The sequence below is a fragment of the Protopterus annectens genome, chromosome 10.part0 (assembly GCF_019279795.1).
Source record: "Protopterus annectens isolate FY-2018-M chromosome 10.part0, PAN1.0, whole genome shotgun sequence".
Lineage (NCBI taxonomy): Eukaryota > Metazoa > Chordata > Ceratodontiformes > Protopteridae > Protopterus > Protopterus annectens.
In genome coordinates this window covers 309,111,298-309,138,889 of record NC_056744.1, presented here as the reverse complement: position 1 = coordinate 309,138,889, position 27,592 = coordinate 309,111,298, and the positions used below count along the sequence as shown (strand labels likewise).

General features: G+C 43.0%; 1 protein-coding gene across 1 annotated transcript in view; it reads right to left on the bottom strand.

Annotated features, from left to right (window-relative positions):
• The window catches only part of DUSP12 (dual specificity phosphatase 12), a 243,990-nt gene that overhangs the window by 76,159 nt on the left and 140,239 nt on the right, over window positions 1-27,592 (bottom strand). The window contains exons 4-5 of the mRNA XM_044085179.1: window positions 4,793-4,889; window positions 4,482-4,671 (exon numbers count right to left, since the gene is read on the bottom strand). Of these exons, the coding sequence (XP_043941114.1) occupies window positions 4,482-4,671; window positions 4,793-4,889 (287 nt within the window). The remainder of the gene's footprint in view (window positions 1-4,481; window positions 4,672-4,792; window positions 4,890-27,592) is intronic.

Below are 27,592 nucleotides of genomic sequence, written 5' to 3'. Positions count from 1 at the left end.
TGCAAGACAGAGTGTGAGAGAGACAGAGCGACTGCAAAAGAGATTGAGAGTTCGAGAGAGAGAGACAGAGTGAGTGCGAGAGAGAGTGCCAGAGAGAATGCAAGAGAGAGGGCGGGAGAGCGAGAGAGACAGCGAGTGCGATAGAAAGCGAGTTTGAGAGAGAAAGAGAGACAGCAAGTGCGAGAGAGCGAGTGCAAGAGAGAGAGCGAGTGCAAGAGAGAAAGTGCGAGAGAGAGAGAGTGCGAGAGAGACAGAGAGTGCGAGAGAGACAGAGAGTGCGAGAGAGAGAGAATGCGAGAGAGAGAGAATGCGAGAGAGTGCGAGAGACTGAGTGAGAGAGAGAGTGCGAGAGAGACAGTGAGTGAGAGAGAGCAAGAGTGCGAGAGAGAGTGCGAGAGAGCAAGAGAGAGAGAGAGAGAGCAAGAGTGCGAGAGAGAGCAAGAGTGCGAGAGAGAGCAAGAGTGCGAGAGAGCAAGAAAGAGAGTGAGGAGAGAGTGCGAGAAAGAAAGAGTGAATGCAAAAGAGAGTAAGAGTGCGAGTGAGTGAGTGCATGAGAGAGAGTGCAAGAGAGAGAGAGAGAGAGTGAGGGCCAGAGAGAATGCGAGAGAGAGTGAGAGACTGCGGGAGTGCGAGAGAGACAGCAAGTGTGATAGAGAGCGTGTTTGTGAGAGAAAGAGAGACAGCAAGTGCGAGAGAGAGTGAGTGCAAGAGAGCGAGTGCGAGAGAGACCGAGTGCGAGAGAGACAGAGAGTGCAAGAGAGAGTGAGTGCGAGAGACAGTGAGTGCGAGAGAGAGAGTGAGTGCGAGAGAGCAAGTGCGAGACAGCAAGTGCGAGAGACAGCGAGCGAGTGCACGAGAGAGGGCGAGTGCGAGAGAGAAAAAGAGAGAGAGAGAGAGAGAGACAAGAGTAGAGTGTGAGAGAGAGAGAGACAACAGCAGAGTGCGAGAGAGAGAGAGACAGAGTGAGTGCAAGAGAGAGACAGAGTGAGTGCAAGAGAGAGACAGAGTGAGTGCAAGAGTGAGTGCAAGAGAGACAGAGTGAGTGCAAGAGAGAGACAGAGTGAGTGCAAGAGAGAGAGAGACAGTGCGAGAGACAGTGAGTACGAGATAGAGAGAGAGTGCAAGAGAGAGAGTTAGTGCGAGAGAGAGTGCAAAATAAACACAGAGTGAGAGAGAGTGTGAGAGAGCAAGTGTGAGAGATAGAGAGACAGAGCGAGTGCAAGAGAGAGAGACAGCGAGTGCGAGAGAGAGTGAGTGTGAGAGTGAGTGTGAGAGAGAAAGTGCAAGAGAGAGAGTGAGTGCAAGAGTGAGAGTGCAACAGAGAGAGAGTGCGAGTGCAACAGAGCGAGTGCGAGAGAGAGAGTGCGAGAGAGCGAGTGCGAGAGAGACAGAGCGAGTGCGAGAGAGACAGAGCGAGTGCAAGCGAGAGCGAGTGCAAGCGAGAGACAGAGCAAGTGCGAGCGAGAGAGAGTGAGTGCGAGAGACAGAGTGCTAAAGAGTGACAGAGTGAGTGTGAGAGAGAGACAGCGAAAGAGTGAGTGCGAAAGAGACAGTGTGTGCTTGTGCATGGAAAGTGCAAAAGAGAGAGTGACTGAATGTGTGTGTGTGTGTGTGTGTGTGTGTGTGTGTGTGTGTGTGTGTGTGTGTGTGTGTGTGTGTGTGTGAGTGTGAGAGAGAGAGAGAGAGAGAGAGAGAGAGAGTGTGTGTGTGTGTGTGTGTGTGTGTGTGTGTGTGTGTGTGTGTGTGTGTGTGTGTGTGTGTGTGTGTGTGTGTGTGTGTGTACGAGCCAGAGAGAGAAGCAGAGTGCTAAAGAGTGAGTGAATGTGTGTGTGTGTGTGTGTGTGGGTGTGTGTGTGTATGAGACAGAGAGAGAAGCAGAGTGCTAAAGAGTGAGTGAATGTGTGTGTGTGTGTGTGTGTGTGTGTGTGTGTGTGTGTGTGTGTGTGTGTGTGTGTGTGTGTGTGTGTGTGTGTGTGTGAGAGAGAGCGAGAGAGAGTGAGTGATTGAATGCGTGTGTGTGTGTGTGTGTGTGTGTGTGTGTGTGTGTGTGTGTGTGTGTGTGTGTGTGTGTGTGGGAGAGAATGCAAATGAGAGGGTGTTCACGCATCTGTGTCGGAGTGTGAGTGAGAAAGAGCGAGAGTGAGAAAAAGCGAGTGACAGTCAGAAAAAGCGAGTGAGAGTGAGTGAGGAATGAGTGACAGAGTGTGTGTGTGTGAGAGAGAGACAGTGAGTGTGTGAGAGAGAGACAGTGACAGGCACAGTGAGAGAAAGAGAGACAGTGAGAGAGTGACAATGTGAGAGAGACAGTGACAATGAGAGAAAGCGAGCGAGAGACGCACAGTGAGAGAGAGAGACAGTGAGAGAGACACAGTCACAGTGAGAGACAGACACAGAGTGTGACAGTGAGTGTGTGACAGTGAGAGTGTGTGTGACAGTGAGAGTGCGACTGTGAGGCACAGTGAGAGAGAGACAGAGACACAGTGAGAGAGAGAGAAAGACAGAGAAAGTGAGAGTGAGACACAGTGACAGTGAGAGAGAGAGAGAGAGAGAGACAAAGCGACAGTGAGTGAGACAGATAGAGACAGAGAGACACACAGTGAGAGAGTGAGTGAGTGTGAATGTGAGAGTTAGTGTGAATGGGAGAGTGAGAGAGGGAGAGTGTGAGTGAGACAGTGTGAGTGAGAGACACACACACACACAGTGTGCAAGAGAAAGACAGAGAGAGTGTGAGTGAGACAGAGTCGTCACTCAGTGCTTCTTCCTTCTCAGGGATAAAGTTTCTTCTGAAGGGTTCAACAATGTTATTTAATATTTTCCTTCAAGCCGCGGTGATGCAGCGGTAGCGTTGTTGCCTCACAGCAAGAGGTTCTCCCATTCAATTCTCAGCTGGAGCACCTTCTGTGTGGAGTCTGCATGCCCTTCCCGCGGTCGAGTGGCGTTTGAAAGACGTGTGAATGGGCATGCCTTTGTTGAAGGGTGGGCGTCGAGCTGGCACCTCAGCACTGTAAAAATCTGCCAATCATTAGCGGACCGGAGTTCCGCTGTGGTGACCCCTAACCGGGAAAAGCCGAAAGAAGAACAACATTTAATATTTTCCTTCAAACTGATCCACGATGACTGGATGGGTGTTCCAGAAATCTAACCCAGGACTAACTGGCCTTGCCTTCCTTGAGAAAGGAGATAAAGAGAGGAAGTGGGTATTGGCAAGACATACATGGTCAAGGACTAAAACAGCCTTGAAACTCCTATGAATGGTTTGCGGCCCTCAAGGAAAAAGTAGTGAATGAGCAAATATGCTTTGCCAATTTGTCCAACATGTAAGATACTTGGTTAGGTGGGAAACAAGGATGGAGCCTTCTTTAAAGCTGTCTGAACAACAACAGAATCCACTTGAGGCATCTGAAACCAACACATCCAGTCCTCAGGAGGCAGCAAGATTTTGTGAGGCCTCTTCGGGACAGAGGCCACCACATCAAGGTTGCAGACTTAACCAAGTTTCAAACCACCTTATCAAGTGGGAGAGATCATGGAGGGGAAGAAGGCTTCAGAGGCCAGAAGGTCTAAAATGCACTCTGGAGAAAAAGGGTTCGTGGAATCATCTTACGTTTACCTTTACAAATTCTAAGATTTCCATGAACCTAGGGTTATCTAGATGAATGGCAGGACTCAGTTTCCTCATCCAAGTCAAAATACAGGTCACATACTCCAAAAATTAGTCTAGATGCATCTTCTGGCATTTGGCAGTTTTTTTTTTTTTGTAACTGTCGTCAGATGGAAGAGATCTGAAAATAAGGACAACTAATCTTGCCTGTTTATGGAAGAAGTATCCTGTTCCACAAATCCCTCTGTCCAGCAGGAGTGCTGGATAGCCAAACACATTTGTTTCCTGCACTAACACCAAAAAGGATTCTAGTGTCAAAAGGGCCCATGCATAAACCTAAGCCAATGGACTCGGGCAAAATCTCCATTTAAGCCAACCGGGAAAACCCCGGAATCAAAAGAAAGAACCGAAAGCCACAGCTCGACCCAGACCAACTTGTTCAAGGACCATTTGACCTCAAGGTTGATGCCGAATGTCATGACATCAAAGACTGAAATGTCAACTTCTGTGACACAGAACTTGACAGATTATGTCTGAGCCATGCGACCAAAACATGTCCCTCCATCTAAAGTTGCTGACATCAAGAATCCTGGAACCAAATGCAATGTAGGGACTGGCAGAGTCAAATTCAAACATAGTCCTAATAACAGAACTTAGAGCTGAAGACAATGCGTCTGCCAACGACTGTGGGTCGAAAGATGGCCTAAAGGAAAGTTTTATTTATTTTTTGACAGAATATACCAAAGAAACAGTGATGTTTCCCTCACAATTAATACAGACAACCAGAGTCCTGCAACACACATGGTCGTCCATAACTCCCAACAGGGCAGACGCGAAGGAAGAAGTGCATTTTGCCTTCTCCGCTGAAGCATTGACTCACCTGGCCATCCATAACTCCCAAGAGGGCAGACTCCATCCATCGCACAGGTTCAATGAAGTAAGAAGTGCATTTTGTCTTCTCCGGTGAAGCACCACTTGAAAGGTGTGGGGCAATCTTCTTATGAGAGAAGGCCGCTACCCCAATGCCAAAAACATGGCTTAGAATGCTTGAACTGTGAAACAAGCAGCGACTGCAAAAGAGAAACACACAGCACAACAACAGTATAAGCACAGCCAAAAGGAACAGACGAGTACAGCAATGTGTTCAGAGGCAAGAAAAACAGCATGACTAGGAACCTGACAAATTCATACCGGCATTTTCTGCATCGATAGAGGGCATCCGAGTTCCGTGGTACACCAGCAGCATTTGGATCTTCTGCAAAAACGTCTTGTGGCAAACCCTGCAGCTCTGGTTAAAATAAAAATGAAACTTTAAACTATTTACATATTTTATTTTTTTTATTTGTCTTTTTTTGAGAAGTCCTACTGAGCAAAGCTATGTTTCAGCAGAGGCCCAGAGAGAAAAGCTCCACATTATATACATTTGAATGAGCCAACAGTAAAAATATAACACTCAGAATTATATAACTTTAAAGGTTATAACCATGTTAAGTGCATTATGTACTACTTACAATTTGATGAACTCAGACATAAATCTAAACAACATAGTACCAACAGCATGTAAAACTCCCAAACAAATAGAACATTCACCATTAGTTTACAGCGTATCTACACTCCCTCACTGCATAGTTAGCACACAGGCAGCAAATAAGGTGCATCGTATTCAAAAAGCAAATCTACATCAGGCCCATAACCTGCAGACTGTAGAGTAAAAAGTGAGGATGTAGCGATACATGTCTGTTTTGACTGCATGAGGTCAATAATGCGGTTGGTAAAAGGGCAGTACTGTTATATCAATGGGTACAATTTTATTGGGATTACAAATTCATGATGGGATAAGATTTAAAATATGAAGCAGTCTTGCTAATGGGGCTGATACTAGTGCAAGCCGTTTGCTTTAGAGATACATCTTTACAATGATTTTAAATTTTAAAACTGTAGACAAGATGAGATTTCTGTTACCTGCTGGGATCGACTCACAGTTTAGCAAAATATGTAGAACATAGACCATCACAATTGTGATTTTTAGATTTCTGAGTAAATGTTAGCTGTAGGTTTATAGGGTGCAGTCTCGGGGGTGTGGGAGGGTACCAGTTTAATAACTTACTGGCGGCAGGGCATCTGTCTAGGATACAGAGGATGTTGTGGGCAGTCTTAATATCAGACCAGCCTACTTAGGTTAAATGCTTCCAGCCAATAAAGGCAGTAAAGTGCCACATAGTGACAATTAAACTACTGCTACAATCTAGCTAGCTGAGAGGACTGCAGGTTACTGGAAAATGACGAAACAGAGGCGAGTAGGGAATAGAGAGATCTAACTTACAACCATGTGTACATATTCTGTTACAGAAACAGAGGCGAGTAGGGAATAGAGAGATCTAACTTACAACCATGTGTACATATTCTGTTATAATGGTTTTACTTTATACATGACTCCAAAGTTGTTTTTTTTTACTGCACGTTGGATGTGGTGATAATATCTTGCTCTAGGCTCTGTTAATATTCCCAGAGGTTTTGTATTCTGTACTAATGCAATTCCAGTATTACTGACTGATAACACTGTTAAACTTGTTATAGTCTGATCTCTCGGCTGGAGCTGAAAATGCTGTTAGTTTAGTTTTATTTGCACTTAGTAGTACTTTATGTTGTTCCAGACAGTTTTCACAAAGAAATTCTGCAGCTCATCCTGGAGCTGTTTGACTGAAGGTGCAGCACAAACTTGTGTTGAGTCATCCATGTGTTGGATTAGATTTGCTGAGTAAGACAATACATGCATTTTACTTACAAAAACATAAAAGAATAAAGATCCTAAAACTTACATTTTTTGTGGAGTTGACAGCTGACCAGCCCAGCATACACACACTGATCGCTAACATAACTTATACAAGTTGACTGTATTGTTTGTAAGGCCTAGTTCCTTGAGTACAAGTACGTACATATCAAATGCTTTAGATAAGTCTAACAACACAGATAAAACTATTTCACTTTGATTTTGTCTGCCATGAATACAGTTTATTAAAGTCAGTGATTCTGTTTCTGTGCTACAGCCTGGTCAATGTCCATGCTGTGTTGCAGAAAGTAACTTGTTCTCTATAAGGTATCTAATCAACTGTATAAGAACACATTTCTCAAGTATTTAGACAGCGAGGACAGGATAGCTACAGGTTTGTAGTTTGCTAGTTCTATCTTACGTTATCCCCTTAAGGTGACAAGTGATATGTCACCTTTATGTAAGGGGGTAACACAGGACTATTTCTTCTTGGAGACTGTAATTTGTTAATATACATATTGGGTATACACTGCCTTCTGCAACTACTTTGAGATATTCTACTCTCAAGTTTTTATCATGGTGGTAGGAGTTGTGTTAATTGAGAATGTAGTCATGACAAGATCTGTACCATTTACTGATGTGTTAGGTGCACTGGGTTTATTAAGAGAGTTAGCAGCATTTATGTAGTATGAATTAACTCTGTAGGCTATGCTACTGTTTGTTTCATCTGTGAACGGGAAGGGTTGTGACTTCTGATCAGGTTGCATACTGACTACTGATTCTAAACAGTTTTGCAGTTTTTAAATTTACTTAATGATCCGATAGGTGGGCTGAGACAAAGGACCCTTTTAACTACTATCCCAAAGAAAATGCACAAGGCAAAAATCACACCATTAAATGCATGCTGATAAAGTTAATCCAGGAGAATGCGTCTTAAAATATCCTACTAGCAAGTAAAAACAACCAGATTCGATACGTCACTACAAGTACTACAAACTACAGGTCAAAACAAATAACCATGTAAAACCTGTAATCAAAACCACAGTAAAATAAACCAGTAATCCACCAGTACCTCAAAGAGATTACCAAACCACAAAACGAAGGGTGAGCCCAAGTACTTCTTCATAAAAAACACAACTTTGTTAAAAATGAGCTTAACGCTTTCATCTTTGTCGAGACTTCATCAGAACTAATACCTTCAATACAAACACGCAATTTAAATCCATGAATGCGCTGATTGGTAAGCAGTTTTACATTCCGTATTACATCATCTCTTCCACTATTTGTTTATTTTATTTTGTTTTTATATGAATTAATTGAATTCTGCTTTAATGTATATTTTCTGTATATATTGCTGTAATCAAACAAACTAGGTTCCTGCTTTTATGTATATGTTCTACATATGTTACTATATTTACTATCTGTAACATTGTTTCGGCTTCTGTACTAATTAATGTTTATATTTTTTTCTGCATCTTGTTGGAGCTTTTCTCCCTGGGCCTCCACTGAAAATGGGCTCTTTTAGGCCCAGTGAACTTATCTCTGTAAACAAATGCAATAAATAAATAAATATATTTGTTACCTGGGTTAGTCTGACTGGGCCCAGAGAGCCCTTTTTCAGCTGAGACTCAAGGAGCCCCAGGAAAGTGATTAGTAAAAAAAATAAAAAAAAACTAGTTGTAAGACAGTGAGCAGTACAAAAACAGAGAAACAGAAATATACAACAAAAATATTTACGAGGCAGAAGTACAGTATTTTGAGAATGCAGTAGCAATATGTTTGAGAAATTTGGTAAGCATTAAGTTATATACAAAGAAATATATAAATGCCTTAAAATAAAAACTATTTTGTAATACGTAATATACAGTTCAGAGTAACATCATGACACAGAACATCAAAGATGCATTTAATAGCATAGTTATTAACTGCAGAAAGAGTAATATGTGTAGACAGTTCAGACAGACGATACCAGGCAGATATGTTAATTGAGAGAAGACGAAAAATTCATTAGGTAATTTCCCAAGTACAGATCCATGCATGCTGGAAATTAATTTTTAGTTGCTTTTTGAATAGTGGAGCGAAGGGACAATGAATGTTTGTTGCATGAGCATGCAATTCAATGACTGTAAAGCATTTTTACAATACTTTTGCTTGGATTGGCCAACCTGAAATAGGTTTTGTTGTGTGTTTCTGAGGTCACGATTGGGTGTGCAGAGTGTAACTATGGATGCAAGGGTAGGGCAGAAGTTGGGACTATTTAGGATGCTGTGTGCAATTTGTAGCTGTGATATTTGAAGCATGTGGGGGAGCTCAAGCCATCTTAAGCTTTTCAGGGATATACAATGATGGGATTTGTAGGTATTACTGGCTGCAAATCTTGCGATTTTGTTACAGGTGGTTCCTAGTTTGGTTAAGAGATTATTTTGGAGGTTTAAGTATGGGAGCAGCATACAGCAGGGATGTTAGAATAAATGTTTGAGCCAGTACAGGTCTAGATTTGTTAGGTATACACTTGTTGTTGCGGTATAGAAGACCTAGTTTTGATTGGACTTTTTGATACAGTTTAAAATATGTAGGTCGAATTTTAATTGGTCGCCTACAGTAACGCCAAGCAATTTGGTGTTTGACTCAGCGATGATAACTGTATCATCTAAGGATGAGATGGTGAAGTTTTCTTTAGCTCGTTTGAGGTTTTTGGAATGAAAAAGAAATATGGCCTTTTTGGGACTGAGAAGTAGGTTGTTTACAATTAGCCATTGTTCTACTAGGTGCAGAGATTTCTGAGTGACAGTGTGGAGATTTTGCATATTGCCGGAGGTGTTAACTGTGGAATCATCTGAGTACTGTATTAAGGTAGAGTGGGGGAAGGAGACATGGAGATTATTTGTAAATATATTAAGAAGAGGAGGGCCCAGGACAGAACCCTGGGGAACTCCGGACTTAACTAGATGGAAAGGGGAGAATGATGTTTGCCATATGACGGACTGATATCTGGTTGACAGGTAGCTGTTAAACCAGGATGTAGTAAAGGTATAGAGTTGTAGGCTGGAAAGTTTGTTTAGAAGGATGGGATGGGAAACGGTATCAAATGCTTTGGATACGACGAGGAATAGAGCTGATACGAGTTTATTATTATCTCTGGCTTGGGCAATGTTATGTGTTAAAGATAGGAGGGCAGTGGTAGTACTGCGCGAGGGTCAGAAACTGTGCTGTGTGGGTGTAATTAGGTTTGCCTGTAAGAGGTAGTTTAGCATTTGTCACTGTATACATTTTTCCAGTACGTTGGATAAGGGAGATGGATAACATGGCAACAGGCCTGTAATTTGAGGGTTCTGTAGAATTGCCTCCCTTATGGAGGAGTATTATGAAGAATTCTTTGCAGATACCTGGTGCTGTATTTTCTTGGATGGATCTATTGATAAGTATTGATACAGGGTATGCTATGGATTTGGATGGATCTACTGAAAAGTAGAGATACAGGGTATGCTATGGATTTGGATGGATCTATTGATAAGTAGAGATACACGGTATGCTATGGATTTGGATGGATCTATTGATAAGTAGAGATACAGGGTATGCTATGGATTTGGATGGATCTATTGATAAGTAGAGATACAGGGTATGATATGGATTTGGATGGAACTATTGATAAGTAGAGATACAGGGTATGCTATGGATTTGGATGGATCTATTGATAAGTATAGATACAGGGTTTGCTATGATCTGGCTGCATGAATGGAGTGAGTTTATCGGCTGACAGAACAGGGTTCGAGTTTCTGATGAAGGGCTGACAGAACAGGGTTCGAGTTTAAGAAGTGATCTGATGAAGGGCTGACAGAACAGGGTTCGAGTTTAAGAAGTGATCTGATGAAGGGATGACAGAACAGGGTTCGAGTTTAACAAGTGATCTGATGAAGGGCTGATAGAACAGGGTTCGAGTTTAGGAAGTGATCTGATGAAGGGCTGACAGAACAGGGTTCGAGTTTAAGAAGTGATCTGATGAAGGGCTGACAGAACAGGGTTCGAGTTTAAGAAGTGATCTGATGAAGGGATGACAGAACATGGTTCGAGTTTAACAAGTGATCTGATGAAGGGCTGATAGAACAGGGTTCGAGTTTAGGAAGTGATCTGATGAAGGGCTGACAGAACAGGGTTCGAGTTTAAGAAGTGATCTGATGAAGGGCTGACAGAACAGGGTTCGAGTTTAAGAAGTGATCTGATGAAGGGCTGACAGAACAGGGTTTGAGTTTAAGAAGTGATCTGATGAAGGGATGACAGAACAGGGTTCGAGTTTAAGAAGTGATCTGATGAAGGGATGACAGAACAGGGTTCGAGTTTAAGAAGTGATCTGATGAAGGGCTGACAGAACAGGGTTTGAGTTTAAGAAGTGATCTGATGAAGGGCTGACAGAACAGGGTTTGAGTTTAAGAAGTGATCTGATGAAGGGCTGACAGAACAGGGTTCGAGTTTAAGAAGTGATCTGATGAAGGGATGACAGAACAGGGTTCGAGTTTAAGAAGTGATCTGATGAAGGGATGACAGAACAGGGTTCGAGTTTAAGAAGTGATCTGATGAAGGGATGACAGAACAGGGTTCGAGTTTAAGAAGTGATCTGATGAAGGAAGCTGCTACGGATGTTAGGGAGAATGAGAGAAAAGATGAGGTGGAGTCTTAATATCGAGAGTGTCTCCTTTAGTAAGCTTTTCTATTGTTTTGATGAAAAAGTTAAGTAGAGTTGGAATTTCTCTAGAAGTTTAGGAGTTTGGTGAAGAGGGGTTCCCTGGAGATAGTAATTTGTTTACTGAGCGCCAGAACTTCTTTGGGTTGCTCAGTGATTTTTGATAGAAATTTTTTTTGTCCAGTGGGACCTGCTTTTTTTTTGGTTATGAAGCTGTTTTTATATGTTCAGGTGGAAAATTGAGTTATTTTTTTCCATGCTCTCCAGGCACCGTCTCGGTTGTTCATAAGGGATCGAGTTGCCTGGTTTAGCCATGGTGTATAATTACATTTTAGCCCAATTTTTTTACTGACAGCCAAGGTGATACGTTTGAGGAATATATTGTTGAAGCTTTGAACAGCCTTATCCAGGGGTAATGTGTGTAGGAATGACCAGTTTACAGTGGACAGTAGTTTGTTTAGGGTGACAGGGCCGTAGTTTGTAAGGTTAGGACTCTTTGTATTGGTGGCTCTTGTTATGAATGGGAGAGAGAGTCTTACTACTGAGATAGGGAGGTGGTCACTAACGGAGTTAGGTAGGGTGGAAGGGTTATGATGGTATTGGGAGTTGGATATTAATATGCAGCTGATGACTCAGCTGTTCTGGGAATTTTTTTGTCAGTGCGTGGGTGATGTGATCAGCTGGGTAAAGCCATAAAGGTTTATACAGTAGCTAGGGGTGTCAATATAAACAAGGTTCCAGTCAATACTCATATCCCCAAAGATGACGGTTTTGTAGGGAACAGATACAGAAATCCAAGAAAGAAACTGTTCGAGTATGGGAATGTTTTCATCTGGGGATATACAGATCACTGCAATGGCAAGTTTTTTGTGCTGAATTAGGTTACAGGTTACCATAGGTATTTCGGCAGGGAAGAAATCATGGATAGTTATTGAAATGGGGAGGGAGAGCTGCTCTGAGTAGAGTATAGCTACTCCTCCACCCTTTTTTTACTTCTATCCACTCAAAGAATATTATAACCAGGGGATGGGAATTTCGCAGTTTGTAATACGAGGTTTTAGCTAAGTTTCAGATAGGGCAAGTATATCTGGGTTATACTGAGAAATCCAAATGGAAAGGAGGGTGCATTTACTGACCGTACTTTGTATACTCAGACAAAAAAAAAAGATAAAAGATTTTTGAGGGCTTGTGATTATAATGGAGTTATTTGTGGGGCAGCTGGAAGCGGGGGTGCTGTAAAAATATGGTTAGAATGCTGGTGGCAAGGGCCTGGGTTGGGGTGAATATCACTAGATAAGAGTAGTATTGTCCTTTGAAGTATGTGCAAGAAGAAACATTTGCAAAGGAACTGATGTTTTGTTTTGATGAGAGACTGGGCATTCGGTACATACAATACTTTGAACTTGTGAAATGATATAGTGGAATGGTTAAAGAGAGAGGGGGCAATAGGGGTGGAGTACTTATTTGTATGGTGGGTAGTGAGATAAGAGAGTATGGGAGATGGTGTGGTAAGCAGGTGAGGACTATGGTAAGTGGTTACAGCTGAGAAAAGAATTAGAAAAAGGCAGGAGAGAAAAAGAGTTTTGAAAGCCATAGCCATGACTTAGTTTCAGGTCAGAAACAAAGGATAAAGAATTTATTTAAGGTTAGTAGAAAAAATCAGGAGTGATTGAAGGAGTTTTATTCAGTGAGTACCTGAAAGAGTTACTAGCAGGTAAGCCTCAGGACGAGAGTGCGAGTTATACATAATGGTGACGCGGAGTATGAGTAGAGGACTGGAGATGTCTATTGGCTAGTGCGAAGGTGGGGCAAAGCAGGTTTAGCCATGAAAGAAATCATGTCAGGGTGGGTGAGAATGGGGGTAGGGGTAGAGGAGCGAAGTGAGCCCAAGCACAGCAAAGGCTAACAGAGTGGGAGGAGCCAGAAAACCGGACGAGGATAATCAGGGAAAACCAAGCTCAGTCAATTCCAGGTCAGTGTATCACAGTATCTTCCTAATAGCTAGAAATTTTGTGCTATCAATCTAGTACAAGGTGGTGACAAGAACCACTACTTGTACAGGGAAAACAGTACAAGTATGGGCAGCAAGTACATAGGTAAACCTTCTGCGAGAGAATGAAAGGAAGCAGTTTTAAGTAACTGACCTAGGAGTAACAAGAACCACTACTGACCTAGGAGTAACAAGAACCACTACTTGTACAGGGAAACCAGTACAAGTATGGGCAGCAAGTACATAGGTAAACCTTCTGCGAGAGAATGAAAGGAAGCAGTTTTAAGTAACTGACGTAGGAGTAACAAGAACCACTACAAGTCTGGGCAGCAAGGACATAGGTAAACCTTCTGCAAGAGACTGAAAGAAAGCAGTTTTAAGTAACTGACCTAGGAGTAACAAGAACCACTACTTGTACAGGGAAACCAGTACAAGTATGGGCAGCAAGTACATAGGTAAACCTTCTGCGAGAGAATGAAAGGAAGCAGTTTTAAGTAACTGACCTAGGAGTAACAAGAACCACTACTGACCTAGGAGTAACAAGAACCACTACTTGTACAGGGAAACCAGTACAAGTATGGGCAGCAAGTACATAGGTAAACCTTCTGCGAGAGAATGAAAGGAAGCAGTTTTAAGTAACTGACGTAGGAGTAACAAGAACCACTACAAGTCTGGGCAGCAAGGACATAGGTAAACCTTCTGCGAGAGAATGAAAGGAAGCAGTTTTAAGTAACTGACGTAGGAGTAACAAGAACCACTACAAGTCTGGGCAGCAAGGACATAGGTAAACCTTCTGCGAGAGAATGAAAGGAAGCAGTTTTAAGTAACTGACCTAGGAGTAACAAGAACCACTACTTGTACAGGGAAACCAGTACAAGTATGGGCAGCAAGTACATAGGTAAACCTTCTGCGAGAGAATGAAAGGAAGCAGTTTTAAGTAACTGACGTAGGAGTAACAAGAACCACTACAAGTCTGGGCAGCAAGGACATAGGTAAACCTTCTGCAAGAGACTGAAAGAAAGCAGTTTTAAGTAACTGACCTAGGAGTAACAAGAACCACTACTTGTACAGGGAAACCAGTACAAGTATGGGCAGCAAGTACATAGGTAAACCTTCTGCGAGAGAATGAAAGGAAGCAGTTTTAAGTAACTGACGTAGGAGTAACAAGAACCACTACAAGTCTGGGCAGCAAGGACATAGGTAAACCTTCTGCGAGAGAATGAAAGGAAGCAGTTTTAAGTAACTGACCTAGGAGTAACAAGAACCACTACAAGTCTGGGCAGCAAGGACATAGGTAAACCTTCTGCGAGAGAATGAAAGGAAGCAGTTTTAAGTAACTGACGTAGGAGTAACAAGAACCACTACAAGTCTGGGCAGCAAGGACATAGGTAAACCTTCTGCGAGAGAATGAAAGGAAGCAGTTTTAAGTAACTGACCTAGGAGTAACAAGAACCACTACTTGTACAGGGAAACCAGTACAAGTCTGGGCAGCAAGTACATAGGTAAACCTTCTGCGAGAGAATGAAAGGAAGCAGTTTTAAGTAACTGACCTAGGAGTACAATAGGAAGAGAATGGGGGGGGGCAGCAGTGTGCACGCCTACAGTAAAAGGCTATAGCAAAAATGTCTTCGGTTTAGAGGACAGATTAAATACAACGCTAACATACACTAGTTCAGCTGAAAGCACTTTAGAGTTGTACCTACAAACGGTCTCACAGTGCAGGGCAGCCAGACAGCCTTTGGTTTATTGGTGGCTGCCCAGGACACAGGTAAAACTTTTGCTGAGAGGACTCAAAAGAAACACAATAATTACTAGTTTAGCTGAGAGCACTTTAGCTTTCCACCAATGCAGGGCAACTGGACAGCCTTTGATTTACTAAAGGTTGGCAAGGACACAGATAAAGATTTTGCTAAGGGAAATGTGAGCATACTACTGGGGATTCCTATAAAACTTCATCTAAACAAAAATCTGTTTACACAGTACTGTGGATCAACCTCTAACAACTTGTGGACCTTAAATATAGAAAAAACAAGTTCATCAATGGTTTGCATACACAAAATAAATACAAATGCATAAAATCGTAAAAGTATAACCCATAAAAACAACTAATTTTGGGAACTTGGTGAGATAAAAGGTATAGAGATCACTAAAACTTATTTACATACAAAACATAGATAAAAATTAATGTACCTTAAATACAGAAACAAGTTTAACAAAGTCAAAGCAACTCACCACAATACTACTGCAGATCACATGACAGAGAATTTTAAATACAAACAATCTGCATTCAAGATGTATAGTACGCTTTCCCGGGCAAGCTATACTTGTACTAACAGAAACATTAGATAATACAAGTGCATAACATGTTAGAATATTTACAACTGACCTGTTCTGACAGGAAATCCTTGGCTTTGGTTCTCTCTTTGAAGACATCAATACCATGGAACACTATTCAATAAGTGAGCTAACCACTGTGATGAAGGTACCCAGTCTGGGATGCAGGAGCCAGATGGGCACGCAAACATGAGGCAAAAATGCAGGTTTTCCTGCCCAAGTGAGATATTAAAATCTTGCAAATTTGTATTAGCATGTGTCTACATCACAGATCAAACTTCCATTACTGGAAACCATCCAAGGTAGCTTATGCAGAATATGGTGGCATGTGGTACCCCCAGCCAAGAAAGGCTGCAATGCAAAGTGAGTTACCAAGGATTTGTGGGGCACTCGCTTTTTACCAAAGCAATGGCATACACTCTAGGGGTGCCTTACTTTTGATGAGATGCCTAAAGTGAGGTCCATCTCCTAGTTGGTGGTACCCGAACTGACTGTTAAAGACCTCAAGGCAGTTAAAAATAAAAAAAAAAAACAGTGGGGTCATTTTATTAACTGGGAAAACAAAATATCCATTACGTCATACATACATCTCTCATCATGCAGTTTAGATGCTAACATTATATAACATCACCCTACAACCCCCCTCCCCCACTGTGCCATACTTCATTTTCCATAAACACTTATAGGTTCATAGGTAGGTACTAGGTTCATAGGTAAGTACTAGGCTATCTGCCCAAAGGCATTTATAAGCCTAGCCAGAATGTGTTGGCTTTCGCCGCCCCCCAAGATTAGTTCCCTGTGCCTCTGTCCAGAAGAGCCACTGAAGTGATCCCCAGGGTAAACTTTCTGTTTCCCATCCACTCGTCAGCGTTTCTCTTGAACAGTGTTAGTGAGGAGCTCTGCCTAATGTAGATTAGAATCTTGTTCCACAGCATGGGAAGTCTCTGGGGCAGGAATCTATCCCTCCAGCACATCCTATTTACTGTTGTGGTGAGGTTTAGATCCCTACTGCATGTGGCTCGAGGGGATATGGTTTTCTTTAGGTGGAGCATGTTCACCACTTCTGGGTTGGACATGGCCTTCTATGTCAGGCAGAGATCACTTCTGAGTAGACGGTATACAACCGAGTACAGCTGGAGTTTCTTCAGTCGAGTTGCATAGGTCATCTGTTTGAGGCCAGTGATCCTCTTGGTGAGGTACTTCTGTTGTTTTTCCAGCTGTTGCAGATGTCTTGTAAGGTACATCCCAAATGGGGCATTGTACTCTATGATGGGTCTGATCTCTCAACTCCCATCATGTGGGCTCTGTCCGTGAGCCAGTTGGCAACCCATCTTGTGAAGAAGGGGTTTATGTTCAGGCTGGTGAGCTTATCTATAATACCAGAATGGGGAATGGTGTCAAAGGCCTTTGCGAGGTAGGCCGTGTGCATCACCTTTCCCTTGTCTATAGCCTTGGCAACTGTCTCAAAGACGTCCACCAGGTTTAGGAGGCATGATCTGCCCTTAACAAAGCCGAACTGGGTAGGGTCCAGTGTTTGGAGATTGTCAATGTCTCTTTTAATGAGTTCCATGATGATGATGAACTCCATAGCCTTGCAGACCAAGCTAGTCAGGCTTATAGGGCGATAGTTCCCAGGGTCTGTTGTGGCTCCACCTTTGTGGAGCGGAATAACCGTTGCTGTGCGCTACTCTATGGGTACGTAGCCTGTGAAGAGGCTGAGTTTGAACAGTATGTTTTGTGTAAGGGGTTAGTTCGTCTTTGAGCTAGTGTAGGACGCAGCCTGGGACACCGTCCGGTCCCACTGATGCTGTGTTTTTGGCTTTTGAGAGGGCTGTTTTAACCTGAATGTCTGTGATTTCAGGGGCTCTACATTCTTCTGGTATGGTTATGGGTCCTTTTGGGGGTGAGGGGGGTGAAGTTTGCACTGAACTTGTCTGCCAGGATGTTGGTGATATCGGTCGGTTCAGTGTATTTTGTACCATTCTGCACTAACTCCGAGCATTACCACTTAGATTCCTGACATAGCTGAAGAATGCCTTGCGGTTATCTTTTGATTCCTTGGCAATTTTTCCTTCGAAGCTCGACTTGGATGATTTTATGAGGGATTGTAGTTTCTTGCTGATACTGATCAGGGATGTCTTCCCCTCTTGGGATTTTACTCTTTTCCGTACTAGTTTCCTCCTTCTGTTGTATAGCTTGTTTATGGCAGGGATCCACCAGACTGGTTTCCTTTTCTTGGAGGAGTGAGTCTTGGTTTTGCTTGGGATAGCACAATCCATGCATTCTTGTAGGTGCCCGTAGAATGCATTAGTAAAGGATTTTGCAGCTTGGACAGCGCTATCCTTTAGCATGGGGGCTTTGAAACTTTCCACCTCGGTCTTAAATAACAGGAAGTTTGCTTTTGAAAAGTTTTTCACGGTGGTTTCCTTGTCCGGGGTGGGGGCGGAATGTGGATATCTAAAGTGATTTGTTTATGAACATATCTAACCAGCGAGGGGTTGACCTCCGGTGTGGAACACCGGTCGCCCATGTTGGTGATGACCAGGTCCAATATGTTGTCAACTCTGGTGGGAGTGTTGACCAGTTGATCCAGGGCGTTTGAGTTTATAAATTCTAGGAAATGTTGGGCAAGGGAGTTAGTACTTGAGTAGTTCTCCCAGTTAATGTTTGGGTAATTGAAATCACCCAATATTAGGGTGTTTAGTAGGACCTTTATGTTTCCCAGTGTTTCCAGAAATGAGGAATGGGGGTCCTGGGACATGGTGGGTGATCTGTAGCAAGCTGCAATTTGAATTGCAGTTTTGCCCGTTGTTAGTTGCACGTGGATGATCTCTGAAGCATCGTGCTGTGCCACTAACCTGGAGGTGTGGGTATCCTTGATGAATATGGATATGCCCTACCTTCTCTATTTTGGTCCGGGTTCTGTGGTCGAAATGTATGGATGAGTTGTAGCCCATTAGTTCTGGGGTGCTCACTGGAGCCATAAACCAGGTTTCTGTTACTGCACATATATCGATTTTCTCCATACTGAGGAGTGCCTTGAGTGCGTGCATTTTGAGGTTTAGACTTCTGGCATTGAGTAGCATTACCCTCAGATTTTTGTTACTGTGCTATTTATAGCAGTGGGTTTGTCTTTTGAGCCTTGCCTAAAAAAGGCACTATGGGGGTGTGGCAAGAGCCTTGGCCAGTATTCGAAAGCCTAAGGGTGACAGGTGCAAGCCGCCTTTAGCAAAGCAGCGTGGCTTGTCGAGCATGTCATCCCAGGCAGACAGACACTGGATCCCCTTTGAATGACACCAGAAACTTAGCCAACTGTTGAAACTGATAATTTTTTCTTTATACCATGGTATCATTCTTGGCGAGGGCAGGATGCTACTCAAGGTCAGGGTCATACTGGCCTGGGCTATGTGATCAGAGAGCTCTTCCATGTCTCTTTTCATGTAGTCCAGGGAGGTACGGCTCAGGTCATTCACACCAACATGGACAATGACAGAGTCGTATTTGTACTTGTTCTGGAGTGACCTGAGTGCTTGTGTTATGTGGCAGATCCTGGCACCTGACAGTAACCTTCTCTTTATTCAGCCTAGTGAGTGGGACGTCAGTGTGCCTGACTATAGAGTCACCTATTACTAGTATGTTGGGTATGTTATTTTGCCTTAAGGGCTGTGATTGCGTGGCACACTGGATTTGTGAAGTATGTGTTTCACGGTTTGTGTTGGGGGGGGTTGCTTGGATGTCTGCTTTGGAGGTCTCTGTTTCTTTTGCAGATTTTTATTTAGAACCTCAGAGCATGTTTTCGTGTATTTATGTGTGTTTTTTGCCAGTGCTGGTTTAATGGGTCTATGCGAGACTGGTGGTGTGGTGCAAGTATTTCCCTTCTCCTCTTGACTGTCTGATCCAGTCTTGGGTTGAGAGAGCTTACCTTCCAGTTTGGCTGTATAACTGCATCTCTCGCATGTATTAGTATTTGGTGGTAGGAGGAGAGGGTTTTCTGTGTACAAGAGGCAGTTGTAACATTGCCTCAAAATGCCCAAATTCACCAGTTGGACTGGAGAGTACACCTAAAACTGCCCTTTGGACATGCCTGGATAGGTACAGTAAACTGTTTTACTGAATGGCTGGTAAGGTCGAATAGAGAGCCTTGTCCTTCTGTACAGTATAAGGGGGTCTAGTGCTAGGGTTTATAAGTGCTTGCTATGAGTTTTGAGCAAGTTCCAGGCTGAGAAATGAAAGGCTTGAGTGCTTAAGTTGAAAGTCTGTCTAGTTCCAAGGGCCATCTCTATTGTGATTATCTTGGTGTCTTGAACAATAACTCCACAAATTCTGCATTCCACATCTTCTGCAAACAAGCCATTAAAAAGCATTTTTAAATCCATGTTACTGGTTTTCTACTTGTTACCAGGTAGGAGAACAGGTGTGTCTACATCCACAACCTAAACAGAAGGAAGCATATTACACTATCAGGTATGTACTTACAATGTACTTCCACAAGACAGGTTGAAAACACTGCATTTCTCAGAAGAACTTTGAATGTGCAGAACACTGTATGTAAACACAGAACTGAATTTGTATGTCATTTGATTATGGATTTACAAAACATCTGTCAAAGCAAATATTTGCAAGGTCAAGTAAGTTAATTTGTCTCAGTCTCACACAGCCCACAAAGCCTATTTTTAATTTTCAATGAATTTCAGAAAATTGTTTAACTTAAAACTATTTGTGTCTTTCAGATCCACATTGTTTAACTGTTTCTTCAACCAAACAGCTTTGATATAAACACAACCTCTCTATTTTCTACTGTTTCTTCTACCAGTTTTCACGTTACGTGAATCCTCTTTTGAAACCTCTTGCACTTTATTTCAGCTTTTAATAGAAATTTCTAATGAACTAGCTTCCTTTAAAGTCTCACAACACTGCAAGTCTTAAATTTGCTCTTAAGATTTCCATCTAGAACTGCAAGGCCCTATTAAATGACCCCACTAAACACACTCACCAAACATACACCTACAGGCCATTACTAGGACTGCCAATTCGCCCACTATATGTCTCCGGGATGTTTGTGAGAACTGTGGCACCTGGTGAAATGGTAAAAACTCAAATGAAGGACATGCAGACTCAACACAGAACACGTCTCAGAATGAAAACTGAACTCCAGAAACAGATGCTGTGAGACAGTAATGCTACCTGCCTCACAGTGCTGCCCTTTGTAAGGTGTTCTCATGCCCCACTGTGCGGCCCTTTGTAAGGTACTCTCATGCCCCAATGTGCGGCCCTTCATAAGGTACTCCCATGCCCCACTGTGCGGCCCTTTTGTAAGGTGTTCTCATGCCCCACTGTGCGGTTCTTTTGTAAGGTGTTCTCATGCCCCACTGTGTGGCCCTTTTGTAAGGTGTTGCATGCCACAACATGCAGCCATTTGTAAGGTGTTGTCATGCCCCACTGTGCTGCTCTTTGTAAGGTGTTCTCATGCCCCACCGTGCTGCCCTTTGTAAGGTACTCTCATGCCCCACCGTGCTGTCCTTTGTAAGGTAATCTCATGCCCCACCGTGCTGCCCTTTGTAAGGTACTCTCATGCCCCACCGTGCTGCCCTTTGTAAGGCGTTCTCATGCCCCACCATGCTGCCCTTTGTAATGTAATATTATGCCCCACTGTGCAGCCCTTTGTAAGGTACTCTCATGCCCCACTGTGCTGTCCTTTGTAAGGCGTTCTCATGCCTCACCGTGCGGCACTTTGTAATGTACTCTCATGCCCTACTGTATGGCTCTTCGTAAGGTCTTCTCATGCCTCACTGTCCTGCCCTTTGTAAGGTACTCTCATGCCCCGCCGTGCAGTCCTTTACAAGGTAATCTCATGCCCCACCATGCTGCCCTTTGTAAGGTACTCTCATGCCCCACCGTGCTACCCTTTGCAAGGTACTCTCATGCCCCACCTACCCTTTGCAAGGTACTCTCATGCCCCACCGTGCTACCCTTTGCAAGGTACTCTCATGCCCCATTGTCCTACCCTTTGTAAGGTACTCTCATGCCTCACTGTGGTGTCCTTTGTAAGGTGTTCTCATGCCTCACCATGCTGCCCTTGGTAAGGTACTTTCATGCCCTACCATGCTGCTCTTTGTAAGGTACTCTAATGCCCCACGGTGCAGCCCTTTGTAAGGTGTTCACATGCCCCACTGTGCAGCCCTTTGCAAGGTACTCTCATGCCCCACTGTGCAGCCCTTTGTAAGGTGTTTATAATATATACACACACACACACACACACACACATATCACCTTTTTTCCCCAATTTTTGCACATGGGATCAGGGTGTCACTTCAACAATGACAGTCATCTGCAGCCAAGGTGTATACAATGTATCTTTCATTTTTACTATTTTTTCTCACTTCCCACCACCTGAAATATTTCTGCATCAATACCTTACCAATTTCTTTCTTTAATACGCTATACAAAATACTTGAAGAAGGGTTAACTAAACAGTGCGAGTTAAATTATCAGTAAAATATACAAGAAACAATTACCTACAATAAATTCAGTTCTCCTTTGACCTGTAATGTAATGCAGGATAAACCTCTCTTTCTACAACCTGCACAGCCTCTTGCTTTCTTGCTAACTCACTCCCGAAAGACAACCACTATAACAGAGTCCACAACTCAGCTCAACGTAAGGACACATTCACTGAAACACTGAATGCTTGCAAATAGCATCTATTAACCCCCCCCGATGAAGCAGTTGCACTTTTTAATGACATTTTCCTCACTATATTAAACCAATTAGCCACAGCCAGACACAAGTGAGTTAAATGTAACCCTGCTCTTTAGCTCAAAAAAGTACTAAACTTATGAGAGCCAGAAACAAAACCTGGAAATCTTCATAACAAAAGAGAGTGCAGTCTCCAAAATGTCACAGAGCTTGCAGCTGCACAAAAATAAATAACTGAATAAATCAAGCATTCAGCCATTACACTTCAAACCTGGATACCCACACTAAGAACCCCAAATACATCTGGTCCCCATTTACAACCTGCCAAATCCAGGCCAACCAACTCCTACTACTGCTAACCATACCAAACCTACTCCAAAGCAACTCACACTTCTCTCATACACAACCATCTACCCCCTCTCCATTCCCGTAGAACTGTCCCCCAAAATCCCTGTCTTTCACATCAATCCTGTTCTCATCAATATCTCAAAAAAATTCATGACAGGTTGAAAACTACTACACTCGCTGTTGCCAATCTTACCTTAGGTTCATAGAGGAGCACTAGGCTAATGGCCCTGGAGCCAACACAAGCCTAGCCCAAGAATATTCCTAATCGTCCTGTTGCCGGACATTAGTTTATTGTGCCCCTATCGAGCAGGGCTATTGAAATGATCCCCCTGGGTGAATTTCCTGTTACTCATTCACTCGTCAAGATTTTCATGAAGAGGGCTAGTGAAGTGCTCTGCTTGACATGAATGGGGAGTTTATTTCAGAGTATGGGAAGTCTCTGAGTTAGGAACCTTTCCCACCAGCACGTTCTATTTATTGTGGTGATTAGGTTAAGGTCTTTGGAGCGTGTGGTGCAAAGAGATGGAGACTTCTTCAGATGAAGCATGTCTAGCAACACTGGGTCAGACATGGCTTTGTATGCCAAGCACAGATCGCCTTTAAGTAGGCGATATGAGACTGAGTAAAGCTGTAGCTCTTTGAATCTGTCAGTATAGGGCATGTGTTTGAGTCCTAGGATCCTCTTTGTGGGGAATTTTTGTGGCCTCTCCAGTTGTACGTGTTTAGTGAGGTACATGCCAAATGGGGCATTGTACTGTATTACGGGTCTAATGAGGGATGAGTAGAGAGGGATTATGACTTCTTTCATCCAGGATGAGAAACCTTTTGTAATGAGGTGTGCCACATTGAAGGGCTTTTGTAACTACAATGGCAACATGGTTGTCAAAGGAGAGGTTGCTATCTACCTGTGTCCCTAGATCTCTTATCACACCTTGGGAGTTGAGTGGGCTACCGTTCGTGTGGTAGTTTGCGGGCACCGTGTTTTCCTCGAAGGGGATAACTATGCACTTTTTAGGATTGAGCTCAAGACCATGGTTCTGGCACCAGTCAGTGTCTGAGAGACCTTTTTGTAAGACGTCTACATCAGCTTGGGAATCAATAATAGCTCCCAGTTTGCAGACATCCGCGAATTTGGTTAAGCAGAGTCCCTTGGTGTTGGCCTGAACTTCAGAGAAGTAGATACCAAACAGGACAGGACCCAGGACAGATCCCTGTGGGACTCTACTTGTAACTGTCCCGTAGTCGGACTTGGAGTCCGCTACTTTCACCGTGTAGGTTCTGCCCACGAGCCAGTTGGCAACCCATCTTATGACATAGGGGTTTAAGCCTAGGTTAGCGAGTCTGTCAATGATCTCTGAGTGCGGGATGGTGTCGAAGGCCTTGGCTAGATCGAGGTAATCTGTATGGCCTACCTTGCCTACATCAACCGCTCCGGTGACAGATTCAAATAAGTCTATCAGGTTGAGGAGACACGATCTGCCTTCACAAATCCAAACTGTGAGGGGTCCAGGGTTTGAAGGTTCCCAATATCTCTATTTATGAGGTTCATAATCATGAGCTTCATGACTTACAGATCAGGCTCATCAGGCTGATGGGGTGGTAGTTTCCAGGGTCAGCAGTCGCTTCCCCTTTGTGGAGTGGCATGACTGTAGCGGTGCGCCATTCGGTGGGAACAAAGCCTGAAGTGAGGCTGTGGTTGAACAAGGCACTCAGGTGTGGTGTCAGTTTCCTTTGTAGTTTGTGTAGAACACAGCCAGGTATATTATCAGGTCCCATGGAAGCTGTATTTTTGGCTTTGGATAGTGCGGCTTCTACCTGTTCAGCCATGATATTAGGCATCTGGCATTCCTCGGGTATTGGGATAGGCCTTTTTGGGGGTGAGGTTTGCACTAAACCTGTCGGCCAAGATATTGGCAATTTCTGTTGGTTAAGTATAAGTGGTGCCATTGTGCAGTAGCTCAGAGCACCTCTGCATATTGTTATGCAGATTCTTGACTTAAATAACGAATGCCATGTGGTTATCTTTAGCATCTGTAGCAATTTTGTTTTCATACCTAGCTTTGGAAGATTTGATGAGGGATCTCCGTTTTTTGCTGAGACTTACAAGGGAATTTTTCCAGTCTTGGGACTTAATTTATTTTTATTTTACATTTGTTGACCGGGAAAGTCTGACTAGGTTCTACAGATCCTGTTTTCAGCAGAGGCCCAGGGAGAAATGCTCCAGAAGCATGTCTTTAGAATGTGGGAGGAAACCGGAGTACCCAGAGGAAACCCACGCGAACGCAGGGAGAACATGCAAACTCCACACAGAAGGCACCCCAGCCGAGAATCGAACCGGAGAACCTCTTGCTGTGAGGTGACAGTGTTAACCACTGCGCCACCCTGTGTTAACCCATTTCTACAACAGGTTTTCCTTCTGTTGTACAGTTTGTTAATGGCAGGGGACCACCAGACTGAGTTCCTTTTTTTGGAGGACAGGATCTTGGTTCTGTTTGGTAGGCCTGATCCATGCACTTGTGTAAAGGCTCATATAGCGCCTTGGTGTATGATTCAGCAGCCATACATCCATTCCCCATTTGCATGGATAGCGTAAAGATGGACACTTCTGCCTTTAGAATACATTAGCATCACTGTCACCCCTTTTACATAACTTGTCTCTGTTCTCATAAACAGATCTATCCACCTGTTACCTGTAAAAAGTTAATTATTCCCTTACACAAAGGAGACTCCACTGAATTCTGAAATGACTGCTTAATTCGGTAAATACCGCCTATAGCCATTGTTTCTCTATCAAAAATCCTTAAAAAGTGTACACAATCCCATCTTATCAAGCAATTAATAAATGATGTCCACTCCTCTGCCCAGTATGGCTTCAGGCTACATCAGATCACACCACAGCACTACCACTGCTCTCCTTAACTTCACCCATCATATCAACCTCTGCAGGGACTTTGGAAACTTTGTTTCCTTTCTGTTCTTTGACTTGTTATCCAAGGCATTTCACACTGTATTCCCATTGTTATCTAAGGCATTTCACACTGTATTCCCATTGGTATCCAAGGCATTTCACACTGTATTCCCATCGGATTCTTCTCCACAGACTATCCTCACTACTCTCAACTCCCTCCCTCTCCTGGTTCTATAACTACCTTTCTAATTGGCTACAGGCAGTAAAACTGCAGTAAAAGCAATCACCATTCCTGCCCAACTCCGTCGAAATGCCACAAGGCTCAATCTTTGCCTCCCTACCCTTTAATGTCTTTATCAAGGACCTTTACACTGCTCTTAATGATACAACTGTCAGTCAGTATCTTGATAATGCCACACTGACAATCAGTCGTACCTGCTTGCAAAATCTCCTTTCTCCATTCCTGTGTTGGCTTGGTTCTTAGAATTGTTTTTGCTACTTTGTAAACATGCTATCCTGTATGGATATTGTTATTCTCCTTAAGGATCTGCATCCAAAACCCCAGTCTCTTTTTTCCTCGAGCTTCCCGTTTCATCATCACTTTCCACTTTGAATTACAGCTTTTGCTTCGCTGTGTGTAAGAGTCGTAAGTGCTAAGCTCTGAAATACCCCTTCAAATCAGGTAACCCTAACCCACCTTGTTCTCCCGGAAGGATCTGCTTACCCCATTTGACTCTTGCTCTCTTTCCCTCCCAGATAAAGTCCTTTAACTCTTTATTAACTGCTATCCACAACTTCTCCTCTAGTTGATAAAAATATGCATGTGTAAAAAAGTAAAGGAACAAACATTTTCACTGCTTGGATTTTGCCATCCACATCCATACACAGAGCTTCCAGTTTTTCATTTTTTATATTATATTTTGTTTATTCTCTTCCCCACATACCCTTAGCTGCCATAACAAAATCCCTTTTAAACCATGCACCTAAGTACTTCAATTTATCATGTGCCCATAAATATGGGTATTACTGAACCAGTTTGTGTGTAGGTATATAGTTTACAGCTACTGCCTTTGTTTTATCTTCATTAACTTTGTATTCCAAAAAAGACTTGAAACCATCACAGAATGTTCTACAACAATGAAAATGTCCTTTGTTGGTTTTATCAGGTACAAAACAATATCACCTGCAAATAAAAGAACATTTTCCTGATTACTATACCAATGAAATCACTGAATCGCAGAGTCCCTTATGTTTTTCTTTCTGGCAATGGTTCTAAACATAATGCAAACAACAAAGGGGAAAGAGGATAACCATGCCTGGTTCTTCTGCTCAAACAGAAATCATCAGAGAGGACCCCACCCACTTTAAATTTCACCTCCAATCCCTCATATATCCTGCTACTCAACCTTATTTTTTTTTCAGGGAATGCAAATGCTACCATTGCCCTGCTCATAAAGTCCCAGCTTACTCTGTCAAATGCTTTCTCTGCATCAAAATCCACCAACAACAGTGGTATCTGCTTACATTCTGCTACCTTCTGGATCACTATTGTTCTATTAATGTTGTCAAATGTTTGCCTCCCCTCCACAAAACCACACTGATCCATTAGTTTTGCCATCACCTTTGCCATTCTTTTAGCCATTATGAACACTTTATAATCTTGGTTTAGAATCAAAACCTGACTATATGAAGCTGGATTTGATGGGTCTTTACCATCTTTAGGTATTAAAACCATTACAGCTTTCTTCCAGGATGTTGATGCTTCTGTCTTTTTAAAACACTGTTAAACAGAACCTTCCGGATCTTTATCCCTTTCTTCCCTCCTAGCTCCCACACCTCCACAGGAACACCATCTATTCCTGGGGACTTTCCTGTAGATTGTAATACATCACCATTTTTTGGTCAAGTCTCGTTAATGACTCCACAAGTGACCCTGCTCTTTAACTTTATGGTTTATTCAAACTGTACTTACAACAAACAACAACACACACAAACAAAAAGTCAAGTTGGAAAAATACCCTTGGCTGGTACTTCTTAGATTTAAGTGACCATAGTCTAACTTTGCTGTCTGGAATCAAGCAAAACTAAAAACATTCCTAGTAGGTTCAGGTAACACGCATCTTAAACTGCACTCAGACTGCCCGAAGGAAGGGTGTGAGAGTGCCCCAAAGTTCTATGCAAATACCTCTACTAGGCATGGTCTTAGTGAATGAAATGGTTACCCATTGTGGGGAATTGTGGGGAATTCATGCAAATACAATATGCAA